Source organism: Tachyglossus aculeatus, chromosome 4, assembly GCF_015852505.1.
Source record: "Tachyglossus aculeatus isolate mTacAcu1 chromosome 4, mTacAcu1.pri, whole genome shotgun sequence".
Taxonomy (NCBI): domain Eukaryota; kingdom Metazoa; phylum Chordata; class Mammalia; order Monotremata; family Tachyglossidae; genus Tachyglossus; species Tachyglossus aculeatus.
Genome location: NC_052069.1, coordinates 49,742,660 through 49,769,270, shown reverse-complemented (window position 1 = coordinate 49,769,270; position 26,611 = coordinate 49,742,660). Strand labels below are relative to the sequence as shown.

General features: G+C 46.5%; 1 protein-coding gene across 5 annotated transcripts in view; it reads right to left on the bottom strand.

Moving 5' to 3' along the window:
* The window catches only part of SLC44A3 (solute carrier family 44 member 3), a 156,020-nt gene that overhangs the window by 2,143 nt on the left and 127,266 nt on the right, over positions 1 to 26,611 (bottom strand). For all 5 annotated transcript variants that reach the window (XR_005450399.1, XM_038745896.1, XM_038745893.1 and 2 more), the window contains one exon: positions 3,132 to 3,269. Coding sequence is in view for 4 of the 5 variants with exons in the window: in XM_038745896.1 (XP_038601824.1) it covers positions 3,132 to 3,269 (138 nt within the window). In the remaining variant the exon portion in view is untranslated. The remainder of the gene's footprint in view (positions 1 to 3,131; positions 3,270 to 26,611) is intronic.

Genomic DNA, 26,611 nt, shown 5'->3' with positions numbered 1-26,611 from the left:
TGCCCAAGGTTATGCAGCAGACACGCGGCGGAGCCAGGATCAGAACTCTGGTCGGAGAAGCAGCGTGGCCTACTGGAAATTTCACAGGTGCCTTCGTAATTATGGACCCACCCGCTTCTGGAAACATTATCTAACCTTGGTTTCACTTCTAATCTAGCTAGCTCTCTTCCTCCCTTCAAGGCCCTGCTGAGAGCTCACCTCCTCCAAGAGGCCTTCCCAGACTGAGCCCCTTCCTTCCTCTCCCCCTCGTCCCCCTCTCCATCCCCCCCTTCTTACCTCCTTCCCTTCCCCACAGCACCTGTATATATGTATATATGTTTGTACATATTTATTACTCTATTTATTTATTTATTTTATTTGTACGTATCTATTCTATTTATTTTATTTTGTTAGTATGTTTTGTTTTGTTCTCTGTCTCCCCCTTTTAGACTGTGAGCCCACTGTTGGGTAGGGACTGTCTCTATACGTTGCCAATTTGTGCTTCCCAAGTGCTTAGTACAGTGCTCTGCACATAGTAAGCGCTCAATAAATACGATTGATTGATTGATTCTAATCCTCTAGACTGTGAGCCCACTGTTGGGTAGGGACTGTCTCTATATGCTGCCAACTTGTACTTCCCAAGCGCTTAGGACAGTGCTCTGCACACAGTAAGCGCTCAATAAATACGATTGAATGAATGAATGAATGAATGAATGAATGAATGAATGAATGAAAGAGCACCAGCCTAGGAATCATAGGACCTGGGTTCTAATTCCAGCTCTGCCGTGACCTTGAGCAAGTCACTTCACTCTTTGTGCCTCAGTTACCTCATCTGTAAAATGGGGAATAAGACTGTGAGCCCCATGTGGGACAGGGACCGTGTCCAACCTGATTAGCCTCAGTGCTTAACACACATCGTCATTATTATTACTAATATTTCCAACTCTTAGGCCTGTGCTCTTTCCACTATTCCACACTGCTTCTCAAAATTGACATCTGCTTTTATGATGAAGGGTTCCTATGGGGTGTCCCCCCATCTCACAGAAAAGCAGTGTGGCTTAGAGGAAAGAGCATGGGCTTGAGAGTCAGAGGATGTGGGTTCTAATCCCAGCACTGCCACTTGTCTGCTGTGTGACCTTGGGCAAGCCACTTCACTTCACCAATCAAAACAAACCCATAGCAACCCTGCCCTCCTGGGGTTACCCTTTCATTCTTTCATTCATTCATTCAATTGTATTTATTGAGAGCTTACCGTGTGCAGAGCACTGTACTAAGCACTTGGGAGTGTACAAAAGAACAGTACACAGACACATTTCCTGCCCACAACAAGCTTACAGTCTAGAGAAGCAGCATGGCATAGTAGATACAGCACAGGCCTGGGTTCTAATCTCTGCCACTTGTCTGCTGTGTGACCCTGGGCAAGTCACTTCACTCCTCCGGGCCTCAGTGACCTCCTCTGTAAAATGGGGATCGAGACTGTGAGTCCCACGTGGGACAGGGACTGTATAATAATAATGATGGCATTTATTAAGCGCTTACTACGTGCAAAGCACTGTTCTAAGCACTGGCGGGGGGGTTAACAAGGTGATCAGCCTGTCCCACAGGGGGCTCACAGTCTTAATCCCCATTTTATAGATGAGGTAACTGAGGCATAGAGAAGTGATTTGCCCAAAGTCACACAGCTGACAGTTGGCGGAGCCGGGATTTGAACCTGTAACCTCTGACTCCAAAGCCCGTGCTCTTTCCACTGAGCCACACAACCCAATTTGCTTATATTCTCCCCAGCACTTAGTACAGTGCCTGACACACAGTAAGCACTTAACACCATTATTATTATTATTATTAGTCAGGGGGAGACAGACATTAATACAAATAAATGAATTACAGATACAGACATAATTACCGATATGTACATAAATTACAGATATGTACATAAAGTCCAATCCTCTGCACTGAGCACCTGCCCTAGGCTTGGGAGGAAACAATCCCAATAGAAGAAGAGTCCCTGCCCTGCAGGAGTTTACAGTCTATGGAAATCCTGAATTGACAGGGGATGGGATGGGTGTTGTACCAGGTGGCTGAGAATCATGTCTGATACTCACCCCAGCAGGCCATCCCAGTTCCCACAAAAATTCATAAAACCCCAGCAAAATGACATCCAAGATGCCTCCCACTGTTGGGTAGGGACCGTCTCTATATGTTGCCAACTTGTACTTCCCAAGCGCTCAGTACAGTGCTCTGCACACAGTAAGCGCTCAATAAATATGACTGACTGATTGACTGGGGATGGCATTCACCCAGGAGAGTGGCACATAAAAAAAGTAAAACAGAATCAAAGGACCAGCTTCTCCTTCAAGGCCCCGCATCCCCAGGGAATTAATTAATGAATTATGGTATTTGTTAAGCACTTATTAAGTGCCAGGCACTGTTCTAAGCACTGGCCTAGATACAAGGTAATCAAGTTGGACATATCCCTGTCCTACATGGGGCTCACAGTTTCGATCCCCATTTTGCAGCTGAGGTAACTGAGGCCCAGAGAAGTCAAGTGACTTGCCCGAGGTCACAAAGCAGACATGTGGAGGAGTTCTCCAGCTTTTCCCCCTTAGACTGAAGCTCCCTGCTCAGAGCCTCGCCTAAGCCTCCTCCCCACAATCATTGTACCCTTTCCTCTCCACCCTCAACCTGTCCCCTAAATCCCAGCTCCAGCCTCAATCAATCAATCAATCGTATTTATTGAGCGCTTACTATGTGCAGAGCACTGTACTAAGCGCTTGGGAAGTACAAATTGGCAACACATAGAGACAGTCCCTACCCAACAGTGGGCTCACAGTCTAAAAGCCTCGCAACCTAAGTTTCAGCATGCACGCATACTCCCCTGCTTTCCGCTGGGCATACCCTCCTGCCGTTAGTGTCAACCGCATGTATATGAGGGTGTCAAGAATGTGAGTATAATTACCTGTGTGGGCATGAGTTCGTAAAAAAAAATTAATTCTCCCACCAATATGTTCATTTTTAATTCATGCAATCATCTAGTATCTCCCCACCACCAGACACACACACAACACAGAAGCCAATGACTATGTTCCTCTTGCGTTACTGGTTTCACCCTTTTATACACTAGATCCCAGGATTTTCTAACACGGGCACCTCACCTTTCCGAGAAAGATTATGAAGTCTCCAAAGTAGTTGATGGATGTGATGTGTCCTGAATGCTTAGATAAGATATAAAATGCATCCTTGGCTGAGGTGCAGAAATCTGTCCCATTAATTGCAGTTGTGGTGAATGCAGCCTGAAAAAAGGGGAGAGGAGAAAGTTAGCAATCAGCTGATTAGGTTGCGAACAGTTTACAGTGAGTGAATGAGGTTTCTGTAGCAACAAAGGTGAAAGTAGAACACCAGCGTGGCTCTAAACAGCTACTATTTTGCCACCAAAATGAAAATTTCCAAATAGATTATCAGTGTGCAATCCACCAACTACTCAACTGCTTACCTGTTATCTAACCCAGTGATTAGAACAGTGCTCAGCACATAGTAAGTGCTTAAAAAATACCACTATTATTATTATTTGGGCACCTACTGGGTGTTTAGCACAAAGTGCTTGGAGGAATAGAATGGACATGAAGGCATTATCACACTCTGTTATATTGGACTCTCCCTAATACTTAGTACAGTGCTCTGCACACAGTAAGGGCTCAATAAATGCGATTGACTGATTAGGTGATTAGTTAATAATAATAATAATGATGGTATTTGTTAAGCACTTACTATGTGCAAAGCACTGTTCTAAGCGCTGGGGAGGTTACAAGATCAGCAGGTTGTCCCGTGTGGGGCCCACAGTTTTAATCCCCATTTAACAGGTGAGGTAACTGAGGCCCAGAGAAGTTAAGTGACTTGCCCAAAGTCTCACAGCTGACAGTTGGCGGAGCCAGGATTTGAACCCATGACCTCTGACTCCAAAGCCCGGGCTCTTTCCACCGAGCCACGCTGCTGCTGTTTAGACTTAATGGAAGAGACGAGCCGACAAAATGATCTCACTAGGAGGAAAAATAGATACCACTGGCTATAAAAGAATTAGGGAAAGATGGATAATTGAATAAGTAAAAGCAAGATGATGATGATTACAGCATTTGCTAAGAATTTACCCTGTGTCAAGCACTGGTGTGTATCTAAGAGCTGGGATAGGTACAAGTCAATCAGGTTGGACAGATTCCCTGTCCCACATGGGGCTCACAGTCTAATAGGGAGGGAGAAATGCATAAAAAGCAGAGCATGTAAATTGACATGTACATCATCATCATCATCAATCAACATCACATAAGTGCTGAGGTGGCTGTTGGGAATAATCAATCAATGAATGGTATTTATTGAGCACTTACTGTGTGTAGAGCACTGTACTAAGTCATAATGATAACACTGATGGCATTTGTTAAGCACTTACTATGTGCCAAGCACTGTTCTAAGTGCTGGGGTCGATACAAAGTAATCAGGTTGCCCCACGTGGGGCTCAGAGTCTTAATTCCCATTTTACATATAAGGTAACTGAGGCACAGAGAATTTAAGCAACTTGCTCAAGGCCACACAGCAGACAAGTGACAGAGCCCGGATTAGAGCCCATGACCTTCTGACTCCAAGGCCCATTTGGGAGAGTACGCTATTTCTTTTATTTTGTTAATATATTTTGTTTTGTTGTCTGTCTCCCCCTTCTAGACTGTGAGCCCGCTGTTGGGTAGGGACCGTCTCTATATGTTGCCAACTTGTACTTCCCAAGCGCTTAGTACAGTGCTCTGCACACAGTAAGTGCTCAATAAATACGACTGAATGAATGAATTAATGAAACAGCAGTTGTCAACTTGTACTTCCCAAGCGCTTAGTACAGTGCTCTGCACACAGTAAGTGCTCAATAAATACGATTGAATGAATGAATGAATGAAACAACAGTCAGTAGACATGTTCCCTGAAGCAGCATGGCTTAGTGACTAGAGCATGAAACTGGGAGTCAGAAGGACCTGGGTTCGAATCCCAACTCCGCCACTTGTCTGCTGTGTCACCTCGGGCAAGTCACTTGCCTCCTCCGGGCCTCAATTCCCTCATCTGTAAAATGGGGATTAATATTCTGAGCCCCATGTAGGCCATGGACTGTGTCGAACCTGATGACCTTGTATCTATCCCAGTACTTAGTACAATGCCTGGCACATAGTAAGCGCTTAGCAAATACCACAACCCCCCCCGCCCCCAAACAGTTATTTAGGAAAAGACCTCCTGAAGAACATAGGAATTCAGGAAGCTTTGGAAGTTCATGAGAATTGTTGTCTGAGGGAGGGAGTTCCAGGTAAGGGGGAGAACAAGAGGACCGGGCCAGGTGTAGAGAGGCGAGAAAGAGGAAGTTACAGGCTCATAACCTTGGCATTATCCCTGATTCCTCTCTCTCGTTCCACCCAAGTATTCAGGATACCCAAGTATCCTTCCTCTCCCCCTCGTCCCCCTCTCCATCTCCCCCATCTTTCCTCCTTCCCTTCCCCACAGCAACTGTATATATGTATATATGTTTGTACATATTTATTACTCTATTTATTTATTTATTTATCTTACTTGTACATATCTATTCTATTTATTTTATTTTGTTAGTATGTTTGGTTTTGTTCTCTGTCTCCCCCTTCTAGACTGTGAGCCCGCTGTTGGGTAGGGACTGTCTCTATGTGTTGCTGACTTGTACTTCCCAAGCGCTTAGTACAGTGCTCTGCACACAGTAAGCGCTCAATAAATATGATTGATTGATTGATTGATTATTCAAGCCATCACTAAATCCAGTCAGTCTACCTTCACAACATCGTCAAAATCCGCCCCTTCCTCTCTGTCCAAACTGCCGCTGCCATCCTATCCCACCTTGATTATTGCATCAGCCTCCTTGCTCACCTCTCTGCCTCCTGCTTCTCCCGAAGTAGCGTGGCTCAGTGGAAAGAGCCCGGGCTTTGGAGTCAGAGGTCATGGGTTCAAATCCCGGCTCCGCCACCTGTCAGCTGTGTGACTTTGGGCAAGTCACTTCACTTCTCTGGGCCTCAGTTACCTCAACTGTAAAATGGCTGTGAGCTCCTGGTAGGACAACCTGATCACCTTGTAACCTCCCCAGCGTTTAGAACAGTGCTTTGCACATAGTAAGTGCTTAATAAATGCCATTATTATTATTATTACTCCATTCTGCTGCCTGAATCATTTTCCTTCATAAATGTTCAGACCATGTTTTCCCACCCTTCAAGAAACTCCAGTGGTTCCCCCATCCACTTCCACATCAAACAAAAACTTCTCACCAGTTGCTTTAAAGCAGTCCACCGCCTTGCCCCCTCCTCCCTCACCTTGCTACCCTCCTACAACAATCCAGCTTTCATTCAATCGTATTTATTGAGCGCTTACTGTGTGCAGCGACCTCTCGTCCACATCCTACCTCTGGCCTGGAATGCCCTCCCTCCTCATACCAGACTGATAATTACTCTCCCCAAATTCAAAACCTTATTGAAGGCACATCTCCTAAAAGAAGCCTTCCCTAAGTCCTCCTCTCTTCTCCCACTCAATCAATCAATCAATCGTATTTATTGAGCGCTTACTGTGTGCAGAGCACTGTACTTACTTGCTCCTTCATTCATCCTCCCTCCCATCCCCACAGCACATATGTCTAGATCTGTAATTTTATTTATCTATTTATTTATATTAACGCCTATCTCCCCCTCTAGACTGTGAGCTCGTTGTGAGCAGGAATATATCTGTTTGTGGTTATATTGTACTCTTCCAAGTGCTTAGTACAGTGTTTTGCACACCGTAAGCGCTCTAATACGATTGAGTGAATGAAAGAGGAACAATGAGGATTGCTTGGGAGAGAAGAAGAGCGTGATCTGGGGAGCAGGAGATGATGAGAGTTGATGTGTTCAACGGAGAGAGTTGAGGGGGAACTTTGAAGATGACGGTAAACGAGGGAGCCACTGGTGGTTGTCGAAGAGGGGAGAGTGGTGTGGTAAACAACATTTTAGGACGACCATCTGGGACTGAAGGGAAAGTTTAGGGGTAGGATAAACAGCCATCAGGCTGCTTCATTCGGCAGTCTAGTTGGGAAGAGTTTGAACCAGGGCAGTGGCTATTTCAGTGGAGAGGAAGGGGAACCAGGCATTTTAAAATTTTGTACATGCTGTATAGTTATACTGTACTCTCCCAAGCACTTAATACAGTGCTCTGCACACAGTAAGCGCGCAATAAATACGACTGAATGACCTTTTCAGCCAGGTGGATTTTAGGGAACAAAACCCAAAAGCACGGATGCTTAGATTTTGGTTATCCAAGGTTTTATTTTGAGTAGGTGAGCACCCTCACACTGCCCACCTCCCGTAGAAGTACGTCTGCAACTGACTAAAGGCATAATAATCAAACACCACCGACCCGAGGAAGAACGGCTCTTGCTTCTTACTTTCCGGCTCCTCACTGCACGTAACCACATGTACACACCTTGGTTGTTAACCCTGAGACAATGGTCACCCCTGAGCTGGCGCGTGGAGAGTGATATAATAATAATAATAATAATAATGGCATTTATTAAGCGCTTACTATGTGCAAAGCACTGTTCTAAGCACTGGGGTAGCTACAAGGTAATCAAGTTGTCCCACGTGGGGCTCACAGACTTAATCCCCATTTTACAGATGAGGTAACTGAGGCACAGAGAAGTTAAGTGACTTGCCCAAAGTCACGCAGCTAAGTGGCAGAGCCAGGATTCGAACCCATGACCTCTGACTCCAAAGCCCGGCCTCTTTCCACTGAGCCACAATGCTTCTAATATGTCTAATATGCTTTTAATATGATATGTGAAGCAGAGCCTGGGGCTGCTCGAGATTGGCTTCAACATGAGAAGCAGCATGGCGTAGTGGATAGAGCATGGGCCCGGGAATCAGAAAGTTGGGGGTTCTAATCCAAGCTCCACCACCTGTCTTCCGTGTGGCCTTGGGCAAGTCACTTCACTTCTCTGGGCCTCAGTTACCTCACCTGTAAAATGGGGATTGAGACTGTGAGCCCCATGCGGGACAGGGACTGAGTCCATCCCAATTTGTATCCATCCCAGCGCTTAATACAGTGATGATGATGATTATGGTATTTGTTAAGCACTTACTATGTGCCAAGACTGTTCTAAGTGCTGGGATAGATACAAGGTTATCAGGTTGTCCCACGTGGGGCTCACGGTCTTAATCCCCATTTAACAGATGAGGTAACTGAGGCACAGAGAAATGAAGTGACTTGCCCAAGGTCACAGAGCTGACCTGGCTTCTTTCCTCTCCCCCTCCTCCCCCTCCCCATCCCCCCCACCTTATCTCCTTCCCCTCCCCACAGCACCTGTATATATGTTTGTACGTATTTATTACTCTATTTTATTTGTACACATTTATTCTATTTATTTTGTTAATATGTTTTGTTTTGTTCTCTGTCTCCCCCTTCTAGACTGTGAGCCCACTGTTGGGTAGGGACCGTCTCGATATGTTGCCAACTTGTACTTCCCAAGCGCTTAGTACAGTGCTTTGCACACAGTAAGCGCTCAATAAATACGATTGAATGAATGACATGTAGCCAAGACAGGATTAGAACCCACGACCTCTGCCTCCAAAGCCCGTGGTCTTTCCACTGAGCCACGCTGCTTGGCACATAGGAAGGACTTTACAAATACCACAATTATTAGTGTTCAACTGGCAATATGAATGTGGGCCCAGTTAATAGTGTCTCACTGGATCCTTCCTTTGTTCACACATCTCCAAGCCTGAGCTGGTAAGGTGGGGCGGTGGGGGCTAGGCAGTGAAAAGGGGTGAGATTAGGGTTCACATGGGCGAACTGCAGCCCAGATGGCAAGGGCAGTCGTCAGGAAAGCTGGGAATTGAACCTGAGCCTTTTAAGACCCATTTTTTAAAATGGAATTTGTTAAGTGCTTACTCTGTGCTAAGCATTGCACTAAGCCATGGGGTAGATAAAAGCTAAACACTAAACTCTTAAAAGCTAAACTCCTCAAAAATCTCCAGTGGCTACCAATCAATCTGCACATCAGGCAGAAACTCCTCACCCTGGGCTTCCAGGCTGGCCATCCCCTCGCCCCCTCCTACCTCCCCTCCCTTCTCTCCTTCTCCAGCCCAGCCCGCACCCTCCGCTCCTCCGCCACTAATCTCCTCACTGTGCCTCGTTCTCGCCTGTCCCGCCATCGACCCCCAGCCCACGTCCTCCCCCGGGCCTGGAATGCCCTCCCTCTGCCCATCTGCCAAGCTAGCTCTCTTCCTCCTTCAAGGCCCTACTGAGAGCTCACCTCCTCCAGGAGGCCTTCCCAGACTGAACCCCTTCCTTCCTCTCCCCCTCGTCCCCCTCTCCATCCCCCCCACTTACCTCCTTCCCTTCCCCACAGCACCTGTATATATGTATATATGTTTGTACATATTTATTACTCTATTTATTTATTTATTTTACTTGTACCTATCTATTCTATTTATTTTATTTTGTTAGTATGTTTGGTTTTGTTGTCTGTCTCCCCCTTCTAGACTGTGAGCCCACTGTTGGGTAGGGACTGTCTCTATATGTTGCCAGCTTGTACTTCCCAAGCACTTACTACAGTGCTCTGCACACAGTAAGCACTCAATAAATATGATTGATTGATTAAACAGGTTGGATACAGTCCCTGTCCTACAGAGGGCTCACAGTCAATCCCCATTTTACAGATGAGGGAACTGAGGCACAGAGAAGTTAAGTGACTTGGCCGAGGTCGCACAGGAGACAAGTATTCTAGACTCACTCCTTGGCAAACCCTTTCCCCAGTACAACGTGCTACTGAATTTCTCCTAATTTTCCCCGATTGACTTCCTGCAGGTATCCTAGCATTCACCACGTTCTACTCCTCCTAAGCCACTTGCCATCCCAGGGTTTGAAGGTGAAGAGATAATAATAATCATCACTGGGGAGAAGCAGCGTGGCTCAGTGGAAAGAGCCTGGCCTTGGGAGTCAGAGTTCACGGGTTCTAATCCTGGCTCCACCACTTGTCAGCTGTGTGACTTTGGGCAAGTCACTTCACTTCTCTGGGCCTCAGTTACCTCATCTGTAAAATGGGGATTAAGACTGTGAGCCACCCGTGGGACACCCTGATCATCTTGTATCTACCCCAGCACTTAGAACAGTGCTTTGCACATAGTACGCACAGTAACTCTCCATCCCCCCATCTTACCTCCTTCCCTTCCCCACTGCACCTGTATATATGTTTGTACATATTTGTTACTCTATTTATTTATTTATTTTACTTGTACATATCTATTCTATTTATTTTATTTTGTTAGTATGTTTGGTTTTGTTCTCTGTCTCCCCCTTTTAGACTGTGAGCCCACTGTTTGGTAGGGACTGTCTCTATATGTTGCCAACTTGTACTTCCCAAGTGCTTAGTACAGTACTCTGCACACAGTAAGCACTCAATAAATACGACTGAATGAATGAATGAGCGCTCAATAAATACAATTGAATTAATGAATGAATGATCTTGGACAAGTTCCTTGACTTCTCTGTACCTCAGTTTCCTCATCTATAAAGTGGGGATTAAATACCTGTTCTCCCTCCTACGTAGAGTGTGAGCCCTTTGGCACAGGTACTCTGTGAATTCCAAATAATTTGTAGGTACTCCAGTGCTTAGAACAGTGCTTGACACATAATAAGCATTTAACAGATACCATAATAATTTACAGTAGTGTTATTTCTTGAGCATCCACTGAGTACAGTGCTCTGTACTAAAACTCGTGGGTAGTGCAGTACTAACACAGGGCACATTCCCTGATGACAGTAGAGTCAAATTCTTTCCTGGTTTTACCACATTTTAAAGTTGGAGTTTATGTTTTTGTTTTGTCTTTAGTGACTTTGTTTTTTCTTTTTTCTGACCTCTGCCTGCCTCTATTAATCAGCCACTTGCATGTTTCTTAGGAGTACCTATGCAGTGTTTGATTTGCCACATTGGTTTTTTTTTGAAATTTTGTTCATTTTCCTAGTCTCTGATGGTATTTTGGGTGATTTTGGACAGTAATATCGTAGGGATTAATATTGGAAGTTGTAATAGGCTTAATTGAGACTGTAAGCCCCACATGGGCCAGGGACTGTGACCAACCTGATTTGCTTGTATCCACCCCAGAGCTTAGAACAGTGTCTGGCTCACGTTAAGCGCTTAACAAACACCGTTTTAATGGAGTTAACATGAATCCAAATATCCGGAAAGAAGTGATTTTATCTTTCCCACCATAGATGTAAGTAATTGACTCTTTGCAAGTGGTCAGTATTCTTCCTGATTGCTTGAAATTGAGTCAGGTAAAGTCCTCTAACTACTTTCATGCCTTAAATGAGGACCGTCTCTATATGTTGCCGACTTGGACTTCCCAAACGCCTAGTACAGTACTCTGCATACAGTAAGCACTCAATAAATACGATTGGATGAATGAATGAATCAATTTCTCCTCCTCCAACTCCCCTCCCCATCACCCCCACTCCCTGGGTGCGTTCGTACGTATTAATTACTCCATTTATTATAATGATGGCATTACCATCATATATTACCTGTATATATGTTTGTACATATTTATTACTCTATTTATTTTACTTGTACATATTTATTCTATTTTGTTAATACGTTTTGTTTTGTTCTCTGTCTCCCCCTTCTAGACTGTGAGCCCGCTGTTGGGTAGGGACCGTCTCTATATGTTGCCAACTTGGACTTCCCAAGTGCTTAGTACAGTGCTCTGCACACAGTAAGCGCTCAATAAATACGACTGAATGAATAGTACGCGTTTAACAAATACCATCATTATTATTATTTGTTAAGTGCTTACTATGGGCCAGGTACTGTTCTAAGTGCTGGGGTGGATACAAGCAAATTGGGTTAGACACAGTCCCTGTCCCATGTGGGGCTTACAGTCTCAATCCCCATGTTACAGATGAGGTAACTGAGGCCCAGAGAAGTGAAGTGATTTGCCCAAGGTCACACAGCAGACAGGGGGTGGAGTCAGGATTAGAACCCATGACCTTCTGACTCCCAGGCTTCTCATTTCCATTATCCACTAGGCCAGGCTGCTTCTCTAGAAAGATGGGCTTTCCATTTGCCTCGACAGAGTGTGCGGGGGAAGCCAATTCCCCACCCTTCCGGGGAATCCTGGGAAAAGTGCGGCTGCGTTCGGATTGCGCTTTGGATACTATTCCATTCTCACTTTTGGAAGGCATGGAAGCAGCTTTGCTCTTTCATCGAGGCCCATTGGGTCCCAGTTTGGGTCCCAGATCCGTAATTGGCACTGCATTTGTGGTTTCTATCGCGCTCCAGCAAAACTCAACTGGGAAATCGCTTGTGTTCTTTTCTGAGCTTCTTTTTCTCTGCAGATGGTGACCTCCCTGTCAAATGTGCGGTTCCCATAGACAATAAAAATGGATTTTGTTCTTCAGAAACAAAAACTTAATTGTTACAATAGACCGCCTTACATTCTGATGGAGTCTTTGAAATCCAGGGCACTCAGAACCATTTATCCTTTCTTTACAAACTACACTCCCAGAAAAAACCCAAGAAAATTATCTATATTTGCACAGTTACTACAGTGGACTACTTATGCCAAAATGGTTTCTGCCCTGATTCATCACTCTGATCCTTGAAGGAGAGAGAGAGAATTAATGTCTGAGTGAACGACGAGGGGAAAAAAGAAATGTCTCAAGGCACAGGAAATGGAATAACCTTTCTTCTATATTTTTAGCATTAGCTTAGTTGCCAGTTATTTTGAAGAAAAGCTGCCCCTTTCTCAAGCAGCTGGAAAATGGATTATTTAATTTGTAAAATATTTTGAAAGCTTGCACGGACTACTGATATATAGAGAGATAAAACAGCAAAACGTAAGGGTAATTGTGTAAAAGGAATTTGTAATCCCAAATGTTTACTCAGGGATACTTGCTAGATTGCTTGCAAAGTTTCTCAGGAGATTCCTGATTTCGTGAGAAAGTCCAGAAATTACCTAATTTCATCTGTCCGAGAATGTCTCTCCTTGGCAGGGAACATGTCTGCTAATTCTGTTGCATTGTACCCTCCCAAGCGCTTAGTACAGTGCTCTGCACATAGTAAGTGCTCAATAAATACCAAAAAATACCTAATTTCCTATAGAGTTACAGGCATGTCAGCAAAGTTATGCCTTTCAGGATAGTAATGCACAGTGGGTACAAACTTCTGGACTCCTCCCATTTCTTACGTGCTTTCACTCCCAGGAAAATAATAATAATAATAATCCTAATCATCATCATCATAATAATAGTATATGTTAAGCGCTTAGTATGTGTCAAGTACTGTACTAAGCAGTGGGGTAGATAATAATCAGGTCCCACATGGAGCTCACAGTTTAAGTAAGAGGAAGGACAGTCATTGAATCCCCATTTTGCAGATGAGAGAACTGAGGCACAGAGAAATGCATAATAATAATTTTGGTAGTTGTTAAGCGCTTGCTATGTGCCAAGCACTGTTCTAAGCACTGAGGGAGATACAAAGTAATCAGGTTGTCCCAAATGGGGCTCACAGTCTTAATCCCCATTTTACGGATGAGGTAACTGAGGCCCAGAGAAGTGAAGTGACTTGCCCAAAGTCACACAGCTGATAAGTGGCAGAGCCGGAATTAGAACCCATGACCTCTGACTCCCAAGCCCGGGCTCTCTCCACTGAGCCACGCTGCTTCTTTAAGGAAACTTGGGCAAGTCCCATCACTTCTCTGGGCCTCAGTTACCTCATCTGTAAACAAAAAAAAAAAATGGGGATAGAGACTGTGAGCCCCACATGGGACAGAGGCCGTGTCAACCTGATTTGCTTGTATCCACCCCTGCGCTTAGTACAGTGTGTGGCACATAGTAAGTGCTTAACAAATACCATTATTATTATTATAATTCAAAAGAGTTGGCTGACGTGATCCCTGCCCACAAAGAGTTTACAGTCAGGTGGGGTCTGCCAGTCTTTTCTTCTACGGTTTGTTTTCTTTTAAAATTTTCTTTTTCTAAAAACCGAGTGGTCCCCACAGCACCACCTGTGCAGTTTCTGTCAATCCGCCGTTGCTCTGTTAGTTGCAGCACTCGGCTCGATAATAATAATAATAATAATAATAATAATGATAATAATGGCATTTGTTAAGCACTTACTATGTGCAAAGCACTGTTCTAAGCACAGGGGAGGATACAAGGTGATCAGGTTGTCCCACGTGGGGCTTACAGTCTTAATCCCCATTTTCCAGATGAGGCAATTGAGGCACAGAGAGGATTTGAACCCATGACCTCTGACTAACAAGCCCGGGCTCTTTCCACTGAGCCATGCTACTCGATGAGTACGGTTGGTAAGCGACAGGGATTGATGGGCATTTGGTGTGCTGGGAAAGCGAACAGATCCCGCATGGCACTGCAGCAGGAGAAATAATAAGCCCCAGGGGGGCAGAAAACAGAGGGCACGGGGCGGGATGAGGAGGATGGAGGAAGGAGGAAGGCGAAGATGTGTCACTCCCTGGGGTAACTAGACACTGACACAACTGCTTCCAGACCTGGGAAAACAACTAGAATCCAAAGGTAATAACAACAACAATAACCATAATAATAATAATAATAATGATGGTATTCGTTAAGTGCTTACTATGTGCCAAGCGCTGTTCTAAGTGTTGGAATAATAATGGTATTTGCTAAGTGCTTACTACTTGCCAAGCACTGTTCTACGCGCTGGGGTAAATAAAAGGTTATCAGGTTGTCCTACTTTCATCATCATCATCATCATCATCATCATCATCATCATCAATCGTATTTATTGAGCGCTTACTGTGTGCAGAGCACTGTACTAAGCGCTTGGGAAGTACAAGTTGGCAACATATAGAGACAGTTCCTACCCAACAGTGGGCTCACAGTCTAAAACGTTGGGCTCACAGTCTTCCCCATTTTGCAGATGAGGTGACTGAGGCACAGAGAAGCTAAGTGACTTGCCCCAAGTCACACAGCTGACAAGTGGCGGAGCCGGGATTAGAACACACGACCTCTGACTCCCAAGCCCGGGCTATTTCCTCTAAGCCACACTGATAGTGGTATTTATTAAGTGCTTTCAGTGTGCCAGGCACTGTACTAAGTGCTGAACTAGATCCAAGGTGATTGGGTTGGACACAGTCCCTGCCACACATGGGGCTCGCGGTCTTAATTCCCATTTTACAGATGAGGGAACCGAGGCCCAGAGAAGTGAAGTGACTTGCCCAAGGTCACAGAGCGGACAAGCGGTGGAGCCGGGATTAGAACCCAGGTCCTTCTGACTCCCAGCCCACTGGGCCACGCTCTTTCTCTGAAGGTATTTAGGAAACGGAGAGAACAAGGAATGTGTCTGCCAAGTCTGCTGTGTTGGACTCTTCCAAACGCTCAGTAGAGTGCACTGCAGATAGAAAGCCCTCAAAATATATTATTGATACTGATGACGATGAGTGCTAATTCTTCCTTTTAAAGAAATGAAAGAATTTGCTTTTAAAGAAATGAAAGAATTTAAAGAAATTAAATCAGCTGTATTAATGGGAGGCCTTGGCACCAAGAGAACATTTTTGCCCCCTGAATACAGAAAGCGGGGGGGCAGGGGCATGGTGGTACCGCTGTCATTTCAATTTGAGTGGCAATTGTTTCTCCTCCTCCCCTCTCCTCCCTGTTCATGAACATCATTTCTTCAGCCCAAGGCGACGTGGGAGCCAGAGATTCTGTGAGCGCCTTCCAAATGCATAAACAGAATTTCCATCATAAAAGTCCCCACGATTTTGCCAGTGACCCCGGCGTGAATATGCTGCTTTAATTCGGCAACGTCTTGGCTCGACTCTTTCTGATATTCATCAACTACACTAAAGCCGGCGTGTCCAGAAGTAACTTGGGAAGTTAGGGGTTTATCAGAGGGCGTGACAATTCTTTTTAGCTTCCGTTACTCAAAATTCCAGTGAAATCAGGAGTCCAACAACCCCTGAGAGTTCCTTATTCTTTGTCCAGCTACCCCCAAAACCGATTAGTCCTCAGGCCGCCTTACTCTGAGCCTGGGGAAAGCACGAGTCCATCCACAATACGAGAAGCTGGCGACTCCAAACAGCTGCCCCCCACCGACCCCTTTTCCCTGGGGACCTGCCAATCCAGCCTCAAGAACTAAGCAGTTCTAGGGCTGGAGGAAAATCAGCCGGGATGAGGGAATGGCTCACGTCCTCAGGCCTCTAGGCCTTCCCTCAACGGGAAAGAATGCAGGGATTTTCTGATCAATAGCGGGAGACACTCCAGGGCTTCCAGTACTTTCTATTTCTGGGCCTGGGGGTGGGGCGGAGGGTGTCCTGACCCACTTGCCGGGACAAAATAGGAGCCTTCATTCTTGTGAGGAAATCGCCTCCGGAAATGTTGACCTCCTAGATTTCCTGGCTTTGGATTAATGGAAGAGAAAGGGCCCAGGAGGGTAAGCCAACGCCTTTCCAATGGCTGGATGGAGGGGGATCCTGAGGCCCTTCCCTGGCCTCCCCTCCTCAACTCTGTGATCCACAGAGCCATCATCTGCTCCTGGCAGAATCATCATCATCATCATCAATCGTATTTATTGAGCGCTTACTATGTGCAGAGCACTGTACTAAGAGCTTGGGAAGTACAAGTTGGCAACATATAGAGACAGTCCCTACCCAGCAGTGGGCTCACAATCGACTGCTTGTTGTTTTCTGATGAGAAATGCTTTTGGGGTGGGGGAGAGGGAGGGATAAAGGGGGAAAGAAAGAGAGAGTCAATCATATTTAGTGAGCGGTTACTGCGTGCTGAGCACTGTGCTAAGCGCTGGGAAGAGTACAATATAACAGCATAACAGACACATTCCCTGCCCAAAATAGTCTAGAGGGGTGAGAGAGAGAGAGAGAGATGCTTTTGGGCAGGGGGGAGAAGAGAGTCAGCCAATCATATTTACTGAGCGCTTACTGCATGCAGAGGACTGTTCTAAGCACTGAGGAGAGTATAATATGATAATAATAATAATTGTTCTAAGCGCTGGAGAGGTTACAAGGTGATCAGGTTGTCCCACGAGGGGCTCACAGTCTTCATCCCCATTTTACAGATGAGGTAACTGAGGCCCAGAGAAGTTAAGTGGCTTGCCCAAGGTCACACAGCTGACATTCAGTCATTCATTCAATCATATTTACTGAGCGCTTACTGTGTGCAGAGCACTGTACTAAGAGCTTGGGAAGTACAAGTTGGGAAGTGCAAGTTGGCAGAGCCAGGATTTGAACCCATGACCTCTGACTTCAAAGCCCGGGCTCTTTCCACTGAGCCACGCTGCTTCTCAGTGATCAGGCCACTGCACCCCTCCTCCAGGCAGCCCCCCGGAATGCCCTGCCGGGGACCCTCTCCTGGGTGCGCTGGTAGGCCAAGACAACAGCCACGGTGACCAGCCCTTTGTCCCGCCCCCTCCTCCGAGCAGCCCCCCGGAATGCCCCGGGCGGTGGCAAGGTGAGCAGGCCCCTGCCTCCCCCTCGCCCTTTCCTTTCCCCGGCCCCTCCTCCGAGCAGCCCTCCAGGACTGCCTGGGCAGCGGGACAAGGGGAGCAGGCCCTTGCCCCGGGAGCCCTCCTCCTCCACGCAGCCTCCTGGGTTTCCCCATCGGACACATTCCTTGCCTGCGATGAGCTTACAGTCTACAGAAGGAGGGGGGGGGAGGGAGGGAGAGAGAAAGAGGAAAGGGAGAGAGAAATACACGAATAAGGGCAGGGTTTTTTAGTCTCTTTGAGAAGCAAAGCCCCCTAAGTCTGAAGTGCGTCCTCCTCTTTATCAATCTCTCTTTTTATATAGGACCCCCTTCTACACGCATGCACATACACACCTATAGATGGACATATTAGTGCCAGACGTTTTTCTGGCAAAGCAGAAAACAGTACCAACCAAACTCAAAGAGAGAGAAAGCTCCTTTAATGCTTCCAAGCCCAGGGATTAAACAAGTCATTCATTCATTCATTCAATCAATCGTATTTATTGAGCGCTTACTGTGTGCAGAGCACTGTACTGGGAACTTGGGAAGTACAAGTTGGCAACATATAGAGACGGTCCCTACCCAACGGTGGGCTCAAGTCAATCTCTGATCACCTGTTCCCAATGCTCACCCCTTTCCAGGTCCCATTATTTTTCCCCACTGTTTATGAACGTGACTGTGCTCTGCTCATCTCTAATCTGCAAGCTCGCTGTCTAAGCAGTGTGGCTTAGTAGCAAGAGCACAAGCTTGGAAGTCAGAGGTCGTGGGTTCTAATCTCCTCTCCGCCACTTGTCTGCTGTGTGACCTTGGGCAAGGCATTTAACTTCTCTGTGCCCGAGTTACCTCATCTGTAAAATTGGGATTATTCATTCATTAATTCAATCGTATTTATTGAGCACTTACTATGTGCAGAGCACTGTACTAAGCGCTTGGGAAGTACAAGTTGGCAACATATAGAGACGGTCCCTACCCAACAATGGGCTCACAGCCTAGAGGAGGGAGACAGACAACAAAACAAAACAATTAACAATCTCTCATCCTATCCTGACTGGATTACTGCATCAGCCTCCTCCCTGATCTCCCATCCTCCTGTCTCTCCCCACTTCAATCTATACTTCACGCTGCTGTCTGGATCGTCTTTGTGCAGAAACACTCTGGGCATGTTATTCCCCACCTCAAAAATCACCAGTGGCTACCAATCAACCTACGCATCTGGCAAAAACTCCTCACCCTGGGCTTCAAGACTCTCTATCACCTCGCCCCCTCCTACCTCAACGCCCTTCTTTCCTTCTCCAGCCCAGCCCGCACCCTCCGCTCCTCTGCCGCTAATCTCCTCACCGTTAGGCCTTGTTCTCGCCTGTCCCGCCGTCGACCCCGGCCCATGTCCTCCCCCTGGCCTGGAATGCCCTCCCTCTGCCCATCCACCAAGCTAGCCCTCTTCCTCCCTTTAAAGCCCTACTGAGAGCTCACCTCCTCCAGAAGGTCTTCCCAGACTGAGCCCCCTCCTTCCTCTCTCCCTCCTCCCCCTCCCCCGTCTTACCTCCTTCTCCTCCCCACAGCACCTGTATATATGTTTGTACATATTTATTATTCTATTTTACTTGTATATATTTATAATTATATTTATTTTATTTTGTTAATATGTTCTGTTTTGTTGTCTGTCTCCCCCTTCTAGACTGTGAGCCCGCTGCTGGGTAGGGACCGTCTCTATATGTTGCCAACTTGCACTTCCCTAGAGCTTAGTACAGTGCTCTGCACACAGTAAGCACTCAATAAATACGATTGAATGAATGAATGAAAATAGAATAGTAAATATGTGCAAGTAAAAGAAATAGAGTAATAAATCTGTACGAACATAGAGTAATAAATCTGTACGAACATATATACAGGTGCTGTGAGGAGGGAAAGGAGGCAGGGCGGGGGGGATGGGGGGGGAGAAAAGAGGGGGCTCAGTCTGGGAAGGCCTCCTGGAGGAGGTGAGCTCTCTGTAGGGCTTTGAAGGGAGGAAGAGAGCTAGCTTGGCATACGTGCAGAGGGAGGGCATCCCAGGCCAGCGGGAGGACGTGGGCCAAGGGTTGATGGCGGGATAGGCGAGAATGAGGCACAGTGAGGAGGTGAGCAGCAGAGGACCAGAGGGTGCGAGCTGGGCTGGAGAAGGAAAGAAAGGAGGTGAGGTAGGAGGGGGTGAGCTGATGGACAGCCTTGAAGCTGAGAGTGAGGAGTTTTTGCCTTATGCGTAGGTTGACTGGTAGCCACTGGAGATTTTTGAGGAGGGGAGTAACATGCCCAGAGCGTTTCTGCACAGAGATGATCCGGGCAGCGGCATGAAGTATAGATTGAAGTGGGGAGAGACAGTAGGATGGGAGATCAGTGAGGAGGCTGATACAGTAATCCAGTCGGGACAGGATGAGAGATTGAACCAGCAGGGTAGCAGTTTGGATGGAGAGGAAAGGGCGGATTTTGGCGATGTTGTGGAGCTGAGACCGGCAGGTTTGGGTGACAGACTGGATGTGAGGGGTGAACGAGAGAGCGGAGTCGAGGATGACACCAAGGTTGCGGGCCTGTGAGAAGGGAAGGATGGTAGTGCCGTCAACAGTGACGGGAAAGTCAGGGAGAGGGCAGGTGTGTATGTGTTTGGGAGGGAAGACAAGGAGTTCAGTCTTGGACATGCTGAGTTTCAGGTGGCGGGCAGACATCCAGATGGAGATGTCCTGAAGGCAGGAGAAGACACGGTGGGGGGGGGGGGGGGGGGGGGGGGAAGAGAGAGAGAGAGAGAGAGAGAGAGAGAGAGAGAGAGAGAGAGAGAGAGAGAGAGAGAGAGAGAGAGAGAGAGAGAGAGAGCAGGGGCAGAGATGTAGATTTGGGTGTCATCAGCGTAGAGATGATAGTTGAAGCCGTGGGAGTGAATGAGTTCACCAAGGGAGTGAGTGTAGACAGAGAACAGAAGAGGTCCGAGAACTGACCCTTGAGGATCCCCTACAGTAAGGGGATGGGAGGGGGAGGAGGAGCCCGCAAAGGGGACTGAGAATGAATGGCCGGAGAGATAAGAGGAGAACCAGGAGAGGACGGAGCCTGTGAAGCCAAGGCTGGATAGTGTGTTGAGGAGAAGGGGGTGGTCCACAGTGTCGAAGGCAGCTGAGAGGTAGAGGAGGATTAGGATAGAGCAGGAGCCATTGGATTTGGCAAGAAGGAGGTCATTGGTGACCTTGGAGAGGGCAGTTTCGGTGGACTGTAGGGGACGGAAGCCAGATTGGAGGGTGTCGAGGAGAGAGTTGGTGCTGAGGAATTTGAGGCAGCAGGTGTAGACGACTTGTTTAAGGAGTTTGGAAAGGAATGGTAGAAGGGAGATAGGGTGATAACTAGAAGGGGAGGTGGGGTCAAGAGAGGGTTTTTTTATGATGGGGGAGACGTGGGCATGTTTGAAGGCAGAGGGGAAGGAACCAGTGGAGAGTGAGCGGTTGAAGATGGAAGTTAAGCAGGGGATTAAGACTGTGAACCCCACGTGGGACAACCTGATTACCCTGTATTTTCCGCAATGCTTAGAACAGTAAGCACATAGTAAGTGCTCAACAAATACCATAATTATTAATTATTATTATTACATTGTATTTTCCCAACCGCTTAGTACCGTGCTCTGTACACAGTAAGTGCTTAATATATATGAATGAATGAATGCATGTTTTGGAGTACACCTAGGGATTCTGAACCCCTGTGGAAAGAACATGGAGCTAGGAAACAGGAAAGCTGGTTTCTAGTCCCAGTTCTACCTCTAACTCTTTCGCTACCATGGCTTCAACTATCATCTCTATGCTGATGACACCCAAATCTACATCTCTGCCCCTGCTCTCTCTCCCTCCCTCCAGGCTCGTATCTCCTCCTGCCTTCAGGATATCTCCACCTGGATGTCTGCTCGCTATCTAAAACTCAGTATGTCCAAGACTGAACTCCTTATCTTCCCTCCCAAACCCTGCCCTCTCCCTGACTTTCCCATCATTGTAGATGGCATTACCATCCTTCCCATCTCACAAGCCCGTAACCTTGGTGTCATCCTCGACTCCACTTTCTCGTTCACCCCTTACATCCAATCCATCACAAAACCTGCTGGTCTCACCTCCGCAACATCGCCAAGATTCGCCCTTTCCTCTCCATCCAAACCGCTACCCTGCTGGTTCAATCTGTCATCCTATCCCGACTGGATTACTGCATCAGCCTCCTCTCTGATCTCCCATCGTCCTGTCTCTCCCCACTTCAATCTATACTTCACACTGCTGCCCGGATCATCTTTGTGCAGAAACGCTCTGGGCATGTTACTCCCCTTCTCAAAAATCTCCAGTGGCTACCAATCAACCTATGCATCAGGCAAAAACTCCTCACTCTCGGCTTCAAGGCTGTCCATTGCGTCGCCCCTCCTACCTCACCTTCCTTCTCTCCTTCTCCAGCCCAGCCCGCACCCTCCACTCCTCTGCCGCTCACCTCCTCACTGGGCCTCGTTCTTGCCTGTCCCGCCATCCACCCCAGGCCCACGTCCTCCCGTTGGCCTGGAATGCCCTCCTTCCCCACATCCACCAAGCTAGCTCTCTTCCTCCCTTCAAGGCCCCACTGAGAGCTCACCTCCTCCAGGAGGCCTTCCCACACTGAGCCCCCTCCTTCCTCTCTCCCTCCTCCCCCTCCCCATCCCCCCACCTTACCTCCTTCCCCTCCCCACAGCACCTGTATATATGTATATATGTTTGTACATATTTATTGCTCTATTTATTTATTTGACTTGTACATATTTATTCTATTTATTTTATTTTGTTCATATGTTTTGTTTTGTTGTCTGTCTCCCCCTTCTAGACTGTGAGCCCGCTGTTGGGTAGGGACCGTCTCTATATGTTGCCAACTTGTACTTCCCAAGCGCTTAGTACAGTGTTCTGCACACAGTAAGTGCTCAATAAATATGATTGAATGAATGAATGAATGAATGAATGAATAATAATAATTGTAGTACTTGTTAAGCTCTTACTATGTGCCGGGCACTAGTTCTGAGCATTGGGATAGATACAATATTGGACACAGTTCCTGTCATTCATTCATTCAATTGTATTTACTGAGCGCTTACTGTGTGCAGAGCACTGTACTAAGCGCTCGGGAAGTACAAGTCAGCAACATATAGAGATGGTCCCTACCCACAGTCTTAATCCCCATTTTACAGATGAGGTATACTGAGGCCCAGAGACCTGCCCAAGGTCACACAGTAGACAAGTGGCAGAGTCAGGATTAGAACCCATGACCTTCTGATTCCTAGGCCCATGCTCCATCCACTATGCTACACTGCTTCTCACTAGCCTGCTGACTGACCTTGATCAAACTAACTGCTTGGTGCCTCAGTTTCCTCATCTGTAAATTGGAGCCTCATCTCTCGAGAAACAGCACGGCCTGTTGGAAAGAGAACGGGCCCCAGAGTCAGGGGACCTGGATTCTAATCCCGACCTTACCCTCAGCCTGCTGTGTAACCTTGGGCAAATCACTTAACGTCTCTGTACCTCGGTTTCCTCAACTGTAAAACGGGGATTCCATACCTGTTCCTCCTCCCCATTAGACTGTGAGTCCCATGTGGGATAGTAACGGGATGTGATCTGATTATCTTGTATCTCTTCCAGTGCTAGCATGTAGAAAATGCTTAACAAATGCCAGAATTATTATTATTCCCTCGCAGTGATAATGTGGAATTAAAATGAGATAACGGAGGTGAAAGCACTTGGGGGAAATGAAAGTGCTAAACAAATACAAGGCATTATTCACTTTGCTGTTGTTATGACCACATCTTAAAGAAGGATGCTAACCTTCTTTAGTTCAAAGTTTGACAAGAAAGCTGTGGGGAGGTGAGAGGGGAGAAGGGTAAGGAGGGATGGGGAGGTCTAGGTTTTTCCAAATCGCCAAGTGGCTCCACCACTTGTCGGCCGTGTGACCTTGGGCAAGTCACTTCACTTCTCTGTGCCTCAGTTACTGCATCTGTAAAATGGGGACTGAGACCGTGAGCCCCATGTGGGACAAAGACTGCGTCCAACCCGCTTTGCATGTATCCACCCCAGAGCTTAGTATAGTGCCCGGCACATAGTAAGCGCTTAACAAATACCATCATTATTATTAAATGTAACCGTTTATTCGGAGAGGCCTGTTTAGAGACACTTCCCTCTTTCATAATGCCGTCTGTTGAGGGGAGGAGAGGACGCAGAAAGGCCGATCTGTTAGGTAGCATGAGAAAAGCGGCGTGGCAAAGATCCAGGATGTAAATTCAAAGGTCCCTCTTTGCTGAGAAGAATTACTCTCTGTGCAACAGCGGAATTCAGTACTCTAGTCTAGCACTCGCTGCAGGAAAGGGAGTTTGTTGGAAAGATGATTGCTATGGCAACAGGCCTTTTCTTCAGAAGCACCAAAACAGAAAGGATCAGGCCTCCCGCTTTAGCTTCCCAGGCCAACTGGTACTTTTATGTTGGGATGGCATCTACTCTGTTTTCCTCCGGGTTGAAGTGGCGCCTCAATTACACCCTTTGTTTTGTGTTGGGAAGCCAGTACTGATTCCCCTTCTAGTCTCTCTCTGCCCTGCCGCTCTCTCTTTCTCTCTCTTTCTCATTTTCAAACTTCCTGATGGCTACAGGAATTCCACACACTTTTTAAATGGCCACTCAGCTGATCCGAGATAGGGGAATGGACCTTTCAGCCTGGGGCTAGTGCACACAGGTTGCCTTTTCACTGCAGAAAGAGATGCCACAGCTGATAACCTCCCTCCCTTAGTCTAGGACACTCCCAGCCGAGCTCAGTGGCTGGTGCAGAAATGACCTCTTGGAGCCATTTAGATTCTCCTTGTATTTCGATTTGCTCCCTTTATTCCCCCTTCCCTCAGCTCCACAGCACTTATGTTCATATCCTTTATTTATATTCACTTGTCTAGACCTTGAGCTCCTTGTGGGTAGGGAATGTGTCTAACAACTCTGCTATATTGTCCTCTCCCAGGCGCTTAATATAGTGCTCTGCACACAGTAAGCCCTCAATAAGTACCACTGATTGTTTCTCCTCTTTTAGAGTGTAAGTGCCTTGTGGGCAGGACAGTTGTCATCTGTTTATTCTGAATTTCGCAAGCATCTAGCACAGTTCACTTCCTATGTGGGCATTCAGTAAGTGCTATTACTACTACTAATATTGCCAGTCTGTGCCCTCTGAACTCTGCAGTTCGGTGACATACAATTCATTACATTTGTTAAACACCTACTATGTGTCAAGTACTCTGGTGTAATGGATAGAGCTTGGGTCTCAGAGTCATGGGTTCTAATCCCAGCTCCACCGCTTGTCTGCCATGTGACCTTTGGCAAGTCACTTCACTTATCTGTGCCTCATCCATCTTATCTGTAAAATGGGGATTCAGACAGTGAGCCCCACATGGGACAGGGACTATGTCCAAACCATTTCCTTGATTCCACCCCAGTGCTTAATACAGTGCTTGGCACATAGTAAGCATTTAACAAAAACTATTATTATTAATATTATTCTAAGTGCTGGGGTAGAGACAAGTTAGTCAAATCAGTCCCTGTCCCACATGGAGCCTCCAGTTGAGTAGGAAGCAGAAGAGGCATTGAATTCTCATTTTACAGATAAGGCAACTAGTGCTTTGCACATAGTAAGCACTTAATAAATGCCATTATTATTATTATTATAAGCACAGAGAAGTGAAGTGACTTGCTCAAGATCACACAGGAGACAAGGATTAGAACCCAAGTCTTCTAACTCTCATGCTCTCTCCATCATTCATTCATTCATATTTATTGAGTGCTTACTGTGTGCAGAGCACTGTACTAAGCACTTGGGAAGTACAAGTTGGCAACATATAGAGACAGTCCCTACTCAACAGTGGGCTCACAGTCTAGAAGGGGGAGACAGAGAATGAAACAAAACATATTAACAAAATAAAATAAATAGAATAAATATGTACAAATAAAATAGAGTAATAAATACATACAAACATATATACATATATACAGGTGCTGTGGGGAGGGGAAGGACGTAAGGCTGGGGCGGGGTGGAGAGAGGGAGGAGGGGAAGAGGAAGGAGGGGGCTCAGCCATCAGTTTATACAGCCTCTTCCAATTGCCGTAATTAAAGCGCTCTTCATTTCTGCTACATTTCCTTGACTCCACATAATGCCAACAGAGACAAAATGGAAAGAAACGAGGCTTCCAAGTAGCAATCCTAGCCCAGATCCATTCATCAGCTTCAGCAGGGACTTACTAGGGATGCCTCAGGAAGGGATAAACCAAAGGAAAGCAACTTTCCATTACTTCATCTGAACGCTCACAGGCTCATCTTAAAAAAGGGTCCCAAGGCTGGAAATGCAATTGGAAAACAAAAATCCAGTCTCTGTGAAAAGAGAAACTCCAATTTAGGGCTCAGCTGACAATCTCTTCTCTATTTGCACAGGGTCTCTGGGATTCGGGTGGTTTTGAGAAGTTGGATTTGAGTCCTAGAGGAATACTGAAGTCCCTCAATCAGTGGCATTTATTGAAAGCTTACTAGGTACGGAGCACAGCACTGTTTGGGAGAGTACTACACCACTGAATTAATCAATCAATCATATTTATTGAGCACTTACTGTGTGCAGAGCACTGTACTAAGTGCTTGGGAAGTACAAGTTGGCAACATATAGAGACAGTCCCTACCTAACAGTGGGCTCACAGTCTAAAAGAATTAGTGGACACATTCCCCGCGCATATCAAGTTTAGTGTTTTGGGGTCACCAAGTTATAGGAAAGGAGGCACTGAATAGGGGTTCTGAAGTTGGAAGCATCTTTAGAATTTAGTTTTTTTTCCAGCCACCAATCTACAGAGTAAAAATGCTTTGTGTTTTCCTCCACTATCTCTTCCTTCTTTCAACAAGCACCGATAGCCAGAGCACACGCTAAAACGCAGCACAGCAGTGGTACTGATGAACAGCTGGGACGGGAGCAGAGGAAAGGGAACCTTTCAGTCTCCTCGAATTGGTGATCTGGCCTCTTGGACAAGAAATCACTTCGCATAAGCACACCAAACAAAAATGGCAAAAACAGGTTATTCGCACCCTCTCCCTCCCCACCTTGC